The sequence below is a fragment of the Seriola dumerili genome, unplaced genomic scaffold (genome assembly GCF_002260705.1).
Source record: "Seriola dumerili isolate Sdu_G_001 unplaced genomic scaffold, Sdu_1.0 BDQW01000050.1, whole genome shotgun sequence".
Classification (NCBI taxonomy): Eukaryota; Metazoa; Chordata; class Actinopteri; order Carangiformes; family Carangidae; genus Seriola; species Seriola dumerili.
In genome coordinates, this window is record NW_019174305.1 from 3,269,054 (window position 1) to 3,278,999 (window position 9,946).

The following is a 9,946-nucleotide window of genomic DNA, read 5'->3' on the forward strand; positions in this document are numbered from 1 at the left end:
CCATATTCTTTTACACACCAGATCTGGTCATTAATCTGAGGAGATTACTGGCTTTAACATTCAGGAGAGCAGAAACACTTGACATGAAGACCAACATGCATCATTAAAACAATTACAAAATCATCTGCTAGTTTAAGTCAGTGAAAGACTAGTTAGTCTATTTAGACTAACTGTTAATCATATTTCCTTGACCTAAGCTAAGAGATAAAAATTATTAAACATCAGTGTGGCCACAGTTATGAGTAAGGGAACAAAATTATAATGTTCAGTAGCATTAATTAACTCATCAATCATACTGACTTTGTCTTAAAATCAGAAATCAGATAAAAAGATACTTTGAGTCATTGAAGGATGGCAGATGACAATGAAACACACTGGATTAGTGCAGTCAATTCCTACAACACGCAGTATTAACTGCAAACACACTCCACAGCTACATGCACCCAGTAGGTTCATGTTATATCATGCTCATGTTGAAATTGTTATGAGCGAGTGAGCACATCATTACAAGTAATTTTTTGGAATAACATTACGTGTACATGTGCTACCTCTTTTGGTGCAGACCAAGTCACAGCTTTGTTTACTCATCTGATTTCACTGTTGAAAAAATGAACTCCCCTCCAGCCATAAACTCTACACTGCTGAGATGACATCAGTTGGAGCCACAGGGATTAGTGATCCTTGCTGCTGATAGGCTCACTGGGAAAAGGGTTGGGATTTCATTGATAAAAACATGCAGCACCTAAAATGTCAAAGTAAAAAAACAGTGCACAGCCTGAGAGTACAGCAGCACTACAGCAGCAGAATCCTGACCAGAAGAAGATAAGGTAAGAGGACCTACCTTTACCTAACTAAGAAATTGTAATAGAATATACAAATAGACCTAACAGTACTTCATTTTTATTGGATTGCTCCCAGTTCATTATTAATCAAGTCTGTGTTTTATTATTGTCATTGCAGCAATTTGTAGCACAGACAAGTTATGTTAAAACAAATTATGATCCTCCACATGTATTATACGTTCTCCTTACCTAAAATGAAAAGCACTGAATAACTCAAAAGTTGCATTATGCTCAAATGCCAGTTGTATTTCATGCCACATTATTCTGTTTACCAAGGTGAAACTTTGTGAAACTTAGTGTGCACTTCTCAGAAGTAAACATTTTCTGAATGATCTGAAGCAGCTTTTTGCTATTTTGCTACTTTTAAAAATTATTATGTTCACAGTGAAAGTTTTGGCTGTTGTAGGAAAACAGTAGTGTAGTTATGGTAACCATCAGTCACCTAGGTGAGTCACTGAGCACCACGCCTCATCTGCAACACAGAGGGAGAAACAGCATGAGCTGATCATCCCTCATATTACACACCCCTCTCGAACTGCTATTCATCATGCTGATATCAGCATCAAAGACAGTTACTCAGACTGTTTCATGTTTCAAAGAGTGGTTTGATGCATAGATGTAGGAAGCCTTGGGCTACATGTACTGACTTACACACATTACTGTTTATTTTCTTCATTGGCCACAGCAACTTTCAAGTTATTTGTCACTTAAGTTCAGTTAATGTCAGTATGATGGAATCAAGGTTACATAATCATTTACAGTGATGAATTAACCCAATACAAGACAACACTGTACAAATGCAATGACAAAAACCTTATCTATAAAATCTAAAGAACATTTCTTATTAAAATCTGACTGATGCTGCAGTGCAAATATTGGCAAGTGGTTATTTAATCACCAGAAATAACAATGAAAAACTTGAGATGGTTCTTTATGTATAGTGCATAACAGATGCACTTTTATGTATGAGTATGAGTAATATGAGTAATATGAGGAAAAAATGCTTATGATGGGTCTGTTTTGTAAAGAGGACAAAAGCGAGACAGTTATTCCAGTGAAGAAAAGTGTAACTGATCTCTCTTCATTGTATTCCTGTCTTTAGTAGAAGACTGTGAGCTCTCCTAACATGATGCCTACAGCTAAAGGCATGTCCCACATGATTCCCAATCACGTCCTGAGAGTGGGTCAAACTATCCGCCTGGACTCAGCGCAGGAGACGGTCAATCAACACCCCAGTCTCCCAAAGCCCAGTGGTGACCATGGTGACCCTGATCTCGACATTTCCCTGGATAATCTCAACCAGCTCATCATGGAACTGGATCCGACATTTGAACCCATCCAGGTCAACACAAGTCCGTCGTACATCTGCCCTCCTACAGGTACTGTACAACCGTGAAGCCACTTTGCATTTCAGTGTTCTTCACATTCTAACTCATCAACAAGGTCAACAAAGTGCAACACAGGACAGCTTACACTTACAGAGGTGTGACACAGAGCGCAGTAAAACCATAGCAACTCTTATAAAACGAACAGTACACAGAGCCCGGGGCTTTGGAAATTTACCCACCCTTTTGAGATAGTTTTTTTTAAATCACAGGGTAATTGCACAACTTCATCTGTTCTGGGATTACCGCCCAGACTAGTACCACACCCTGCACTTGTTGGGCTACACACAAAGTGAAGCTCACCAAGAAGTCACACATGAGGGTGGGACAGTAAGTGTCTTCATTCAGACCAGCTCTGATCAGAAAGTGTGCAAAAGAATCAACAAAGCAAATGAATGGATTTCCTGTTCATCTTTTCTTGTACGATGTTTAGTCATATGCTTGTGAAACTGAGCGCCATGCGTTGAGGAGACAAACAAATTTTGAGGGAAATCAAGCAACAGTGATGAGAAATCAAACAAAACAGTAATGTTAAACAGTAAGACAGAAAATCCAGTGTTGATGAGTACTCCTTTCCTATTGTTGCAAAACAGTATTTCCCCTTCTAACAATACTCATCACAGTGCCGACTTGGGATTTTGCTATTTCTGTATGAACATTAGTCATTATGTAACTCTGGTTGCAGAAGCCACACGTCTGGCTCACACTGACCACAGGCTACAGTGATTTCCCAAGGGCATAAACTCACTCAATACCCATCAACACAAAGAGGCAGACAGATATTCAAGCACACAAGAACAAGCTGAGACTCCTCCAGGTGATTCAGAATCATCGCAAGAGCAGAAATGCACAATCCAAAGAATTTAGTTTGGAAGGCATGGCCTGAGTTGAGCAGGCAGGTAGCTGCATGAATAACACAAATGTGTGTTTACATATGGAGGCCAAGCCCATTTTGCTATCAGAAAACCAAAGCATGAATTCAAAGAAATCATGGAACATGCAGGGTTTTTCCACTGAGCGCATCAGTTTCACATCCTTCACAGCATTTATAACTTTTTCAGCATTTTGGCTCACACACACTCTCCATCCTCAGCTGACTCATGCTCAGATGAAGACGTCTCTGACTGCGTGTTGGTCCCAAGAGGATGTTCTTCCAGCCCCTCGCCCACCATGGTCGGATCTATGTCACCCAGTATACCCATCCCTGCGCACAGCAGTCTCAGCTATGGGACCCAAGGTACGCAGGTATTCTCCAGCTCCCCTACGAGGTCCCTGCCTCCGCTGCCATGTGGAAGTGCTCCCCGACGAAATCCCTCACCAAAGCAGGACATACCCTTTTCCCAAGGATCCCTGCGACTGTCACACCCCAACAGAAACAGTGCCACCTCACTCCTCTCCATGTCAACATGCTCAGACACCAGCTACATCCTCGGCAGGTAAACCTCACAATTAAAGCAACAAAGTCTAACACATGCATCTTGTACATGCAGCAACTTGTAAATAGCCAAATAGAAATGTTTCTCCTTTTCTGTTTGCTTTAAGTTAATGTTTACTGATGTAAACTAAAAACATGAAGAATAGGGTGTGGATCTGTAAATAAAATTATATCTGTAGACATTTCTTCTTCCTTCTGACATAGTAACCTGTCCTTGGCCAGTGAAGATGACTCTCCAGAGTCCATCTTTACCAGTATGTCTGGCTCCTGCAGCGATGTGTCCAGAATGAGGCCCTTTGATAACAGGCACAGCCCAGAAAAGCCCTTGCTGACAAAGAAAGAGCACCTGCACAGCAAAGGAGGACACAGCAGTCCTGCTTCACTCTCTGGGTCTTTGACCGACATTCCTGTACTGCTTGTCAATGGTGCACCTCAACCAGATCTGTACAACCAGTCTCCTGGACCACAAATTGACTTGATACAGATCATCTCTGCGTCCAGCCCGAAGCCAGCTCCTCACAGTGAGTCGCAGGTGTCACAGTAGTTTGATTTGCTGGTAACTACCGCATTTTCAACACTATTTGACCTGCTGTCTTTATGGTTATTTAGGTTTCCATGCCCATTTTAATGGCAGTCAGCCCTCGATGAAATTCGTCATGGACACTTCAAAGTTTTGGTTCCGTCCACATATCAGCAGAGCAGAAGGTGAGAATCTCAAGCTCCAGATCCAGTGTTTTCTCTCCATGGATGTAAGATTCTTCTTCAGTACAGATACAAACTGTCAGTAAGCATTTCCTCTGGTGTTTCATTCATTCTAGCTGAAGCCCTAGTAAAAGACAAGGAAGCAGGCGCATTTGTGGTCAGAGACAGCACCTCCTACAGAGGCAGTTTTGGTCTGGCCATGAAGGTGGACCCAACACCCAACAACTTCACTGCTACTGCCTACCCAGGTAAACCTTGACTCCTTTTTCAATCACATGCTATAATGAAAAGTCACAGCAGTGTTTGGTGAGATACAGGAAAGAAAAGGTCTCAAATGCCACAACTACCACATTCACAGACAAACGACGTGAATAGAGTGTAGCACAGTGCTGCTGTCGTCATTTGTCTATACCAGAGACCTGAAAGGCACAGGGAATCACTTACCCAGCTCTGCTGATGTGTATGGGCATGTCAGACGACATCCAGCTATCTGTGGTGAGGCAGGAGACAGCGCTGTTATTTTTTCCACCCACAGTATATCCTGTGTAAACACAAAAGAAAACCAGCTGTTTATGGCACTGTTACCAATCTGAGAAAAAAAATGGAACTCACTCACAAAACAATTTTGAGGCTTACTTCATTTGCATATTTATATTTGTCAACTTTTTTTTTTAGGGATGCATGACATGAAAGCAGTGAGTTAGCAGTGAGGCTAGTCCAGTGTGTGCAGGCTCACAGTTTGTTGTCTGTTTCAATATTCCTCTGCTGAATTATCCCTCCAAGGATAATTAGAGAACAATTACCCTTGGTCGCGTGACGTCACTTTAATGTTTTCTATTTCTGGCTTTCATGTTATTTTCCTGAAAATTTGCAGTGAAATATAAATTTTGTTGAATGAATGAGTTACACAGAATATGTGTGGCAGCTAGGACAGAATACCCTGCATCTTAACGGGTTACAGGTTATCCTATCTAAGACAGTCCTGTATCTTTTCAAATCATCTCATTTAAATTCATAGATTTGCATTTTTATCATCTTGTTTTTGTTTCTCTCTAATGAGCTGGGAACCATGTGGCGCAGGAGACTTAAAGATAATAAAATAATTTATAAATATTAAAAATGATATAAAAATAGTTGATCAAACATGAGCTACATGGAATCACTGCCTCATGTCACTCTTATCTATCAACATCATATCAACAGGAGAGAGCAGTTCAGATGTTGTGCGACACTTCCTTATTGAATCATCAGCTAAAGGCGTACGTATCAAAGGCGCTTCTCAGGAACCATACTTTGGTAAGTGCTGTAAAAGTCAACATCACCTACTTTATTGCACATTTATATGTTATCAGTTTTCCTTCAAACCATTCAGTATTCAATCGCCTACTCAATATGACTAAACATCCTGGTCCGGCTAATGTCTGCCACACCACAACTGAGTCAGCCATGTCTGGCTTTTGGAATGTGGGTGGGAAGCAGTGAAGGGATCTTGTACCTTATTTCAAGGTATGACTTCACAGGGTGTGCGCTCACACCCACAGAGCCATTATCAAGTTTTATTGTTGTGTCTTTGTGCTTATCAGAGCCTGTGGGTGTATGAGATGTGCACTAGCGTAACCTACCCGCATTTATATTGACTTTCATTACAGTTGTGGTGGTTCTGAAAAATCCCCACGTCAAAAAAACTTCTTCCCAACAGATCAAAAATATCAAGGTTCAGATAATAATCAAAAAGCAAAGTTATCATACACATCTTAAAAAAACCCCAAAAACGACTCATTATCATTTACACATTAAAATGATGTAAGGGGAGATATCTGAATTTTTCATGTTCCGAAGACAATGAATTTGTTCTTAAATCTATGATTCCTTGTCATTTTTAAAGGTAGTCTCTCAGCCCTGGTCTACCAGCACACTATCTCGGCTTACGCTTTACCCTGCAGATTACTGCTGCACTCCCAAGGTAAGTAAACCTTAATTGCCACTCACAAGGTTTAGTGTGTGTGTGTGTGTGTGTGTGTGTGTGTGTGTGTGTGTGTGTGTTTGTTAGAGAAACAAGGAAGAAAAATGACAACCTCATCTCTTAATCTCTTATTTGCCCTCACAGATCTGGCCACAGCAGAAGAGAGGGTAAATGACAAACCTGCTGAGGACAAGAGTAAAACAGGTGAGACAAAATACAGACAAGTATCCCTATTTGTTTACATTTGCATATAATGCAAGGTTAATCAGTGCATTTGCTAGCACTTTTCTTTGAGTAATGCTTACCAAGTGCCATTTAAACATAGGAGAAGAAAAAGAAGAACAATCAGCAAGAACAGCTTACATTAGTGGGCTAAGACATAATAAACAAACATGAGACAAGGCGTTACATTTAACTAACAAAAGTGCAAAAAGACTACATTAACTTCCATTTTGGTTCTTACCTTTTCTTCTTCCGTTGTCTCATTGTTCTGCAGACATGTAGGAAATGCTAGCTTGTCCCACACCACTGGCTAATTGACGTTTACCGTTAAATTTAAATACTAGCTTCATGTCTGTAGGACTCCTCGGAGAGATTTTCCAGAAAGTCCTGAATTAGAATAGTTTATATTTAAGTTACGTTAACTTGAAGCTGTTTTAAATGAGAAAACAGATTCATGGTAGATTTGAATGCAGGTTTTACTCTCACCACAGACACCTCTCCACATAGCTACATATCTGGGCCAGAAACGTGACGAACCATAGAAGGCAAAGCACACAGGTGTGATTAATTACCTTAATTAGTGGAGGCTGCATTCAATTTCGGTGTGCCAGTACTTAATTCCTGTTGTTGTGTATGATGTGGCTGACCCCTACTCTTAAATATAAGGAACCAGCAAAGATTAGTTACGGCTGTACTGTATGTACTGTATCTTTTATGACGAGTAAAAAGTCTGATGTGATTCTGTTTACTCAAGATAATTGGTGAATATACGACAGCTGATTGATATGACCTAATGCAAAATCTTAATCTGCAAAGTAACTCGAAGTAAAAGTACAATACTTACCTCTGAAATGTGGTGAAGTTGAAGTATAAAGAAACCAGAAATACTCAAGTAAAGCACAAGTAGGCCTAACTCAAAATTATATTTAACTAGAGTACTTGAGTAAATGTACTCAGTTACTTTTTGGTTGGCAGTGTATAATAATTAAACAACCAAATGTTTTTCAAGTTGCTCAAACAACCCCAAAAACATGCACTGGTTAGTTGAAATACATTGACATATAAATACATACTACATTTTACTTTAGAAAGGGTAGAGGAAATACATTTGTCTAGTAGTTAATTATGTTAAGTATAAGTGAGTAAATGTAAGTGTAACTAACCCTATTCTTAATATACAAAAAACAGTAGTAGTAGTAAGTACACTGGAACACTGTTTCCTGTCAGTGATAAATAAAAGTAAATTAGGGCCAAATCATATTTGAAACGATATACTGTGTATGCATAGTAATATATATTTTCCAATTGAGAATGAAATACGTTGATGTAACAGGCTTTTCTAACCAATAAACAACAGTTGCACAATGTCACAAAGTGCCAGCGAATCCTAATTCCCTGTGTGTAAAATAAACATGGATTAATCCACTAACAATCCAGGAGAGATTTGGAGGGGGCTACGCTTATTTAAATGTATGCTTGACTATCTTAGTTTTAATGCTATGTGCACGCGTATTAAATCTCTTTTTCTAATTATACTTTTTCATAGCTAGCAATTTCATCTACTTGAATGCTGTCCCCACTGAAATGCTGACGGGCCCTTGTGCAGTGCAGAAGGCAGTGTCCTCAACACTTCAGAAGACCTCAGGCTCCTTCATACCAACTGTAGTCAACCTGAAGGTGTCTTTGAAGGGTGTAACGCTGACAGATATCAACAGGAAGTAAGAAAAGAAACATCCTGTCAACCCACAGCTGAGATTTTTACTTGTAGTACACTAAGAAAAAAATCATGCTGGTGGTGATATGTGGTTTGGGTGTTTATGTGAAACATTTTGTGAGGACTGAAAATTTTTAACTCCATAATCATTTCTTCACAGGCTTTTCTTCAGACGCCATTACCCTACTCACCTGCTTAGCTACAGTGGCGAAGATCCAGACAATCGACTGTGAGTACACAACAACATGTTATAAAATAAAAGATAATAAAATGATAAATAAAAACGATATAAGTCTTTGTTGGAAACAAAATCATGTAATGTTCACTGCTGTCACAGTCTCTTTCATGTGGGTAACCGTGGGTTAAGAGCTCATAGATCACTGCATTAGTACTGCATATGTCACATTATTTAGTTCACCACAATATGAAATGTGTTGGTCATCAAAGACATTATTTAAACTTTGTCTGTTTTATCTACACAGGTGGGTAAAAGGTTGCAGTTTTGGTGCAAGGTAATTTTGGACTGTTTTTTATTGCTAACATTATCAGAATGATGTTTTGTGTGTAGGTGTAAATTCTATGTATTGCTCATGTGAGGATCCATAGTGAACCCTCTCAGGTTTACAGCCTGCACCTGCAATTCATTACAATTTTTATACTTTAATTTAAAAAACATTTCTTGTACTTGGGTTTTGTTCAAATTAAATCTCATCTTTCATTTCTTTGTCCAAACAGGATGTTTGGCTTTGTGGCAAAAGGCGTAGATGCTGGCATGGAGAATGTATGCCACGTCTTTGCAGAATATGATCCCCTGCAACCTTGCAACAAGGTCATCGAGGTTATTCAGGGTGCCATAGCCAAGCTATAGACACACAAGGCCTGGGACAACTCATCCAGGATGGGTCTTTAAGGCCCTACTTAAGATATCTGTCTATACTGTGCTCTATACTTCAAGTAACCTGTTCGGTGTTGGTGGCCATTGTGAGTGTTGCTCCTGCAGTTGTTAAACTGAGCAAGTTATCTTAGAAGTGTTTAGGACTACCCAGCTTTGTAACATGGTCAAGCTGAGAAGACAGTGGAAGACTGGCATATATGAAGATACACAGGACTGACAAGCAAGAAGAAAACAGACATGGGACCAACAACATACAGTATGATTATAACTGAATGGCACACGACTACTGTTAAAATAATATCTAACCATCTTGTAAAAACACATCAATATTGATCTCTTGCTGAATATATGAAGTTGGCCAGAAAATAATTTCAATGTACAATGTTATTGTATAAAATGTGAAAAACCAGCATAGAGGTTAGCACATGTTACAGCAGTTTATTTGTCTTCTATCTTAATGTCAAATGGTTCCTGTGTAAATGGAGCTGTAAATCAGCTCCTGCTGATGCTGTAGAATAAAGCGATGAGGGAATTTGAAAGTTCTGTTAATAGACTTGAAGAAAAGCAATATGTCCTTTCATTTCAAAGCAGAAACTTTGCATATACTCTAGTTGTACAATTCAGAATGTATTTATTATACTGCACTGTAAACAATTTCTTTCTATATATTAATGGATTTGTATTTTTTTTAATTGTTATTATTAAAAATTAGTACATTGAACCACTGAAGTTCTGTATGTGTGGGCTTACAAATGTCTATTTCTGAGAATAACATGCATGTGGTGAAT

General features: G+C 39.2%; 1 protein-coding gene across 2 annotated transcripts; it reads left to right on the top strand.

Annotated features, from left to right (window-relative positions):
• Positions 1-771: 771 nt before the first annotated feature.
• tns4 (tensin 4) lies at positions 772-9,882 on the top strand. Of its 2 annotated transcripts, none has more exons than XM_022740029.1 (13): positions 772-827; positions 1,945-2,221; positions 3,321-3,663; positions 3,867-4,183; positions 4,272-4,367; positions 4,481-4,612; positions 5,568-5,660; positions 6,250-6,327; positions 6,472-6,531; positions 8,096-8,267; positions 8,424-8,492; positions 8,746-8,775; positions 8,999-9,882. In XM_022740029.1, the coding sequence occupies exons 2-13, from the start codon at positions 1,969-1,971 to the stop codon at positions 9,129-9,131; spliced, it is 1,776 nt and encodes a 591-aa protein (XP_022595750.1). In that variant the 5' UTR covers positions 772-827; positions 1,945-1,968; the 3' UTR covers positions 9,132-9,882. The 2 variants fall into 2 exon arrangements, with proteins under 2 accessions (XP_022595750.1, XP_022595751.1); XM_022740030.1 differs by having other exon boundaries at positions 774-827; positions 1,948-2,221.
• The last annotated feature ends 64 nt before the right edge of the window (positions 9,883-9,946 follow it).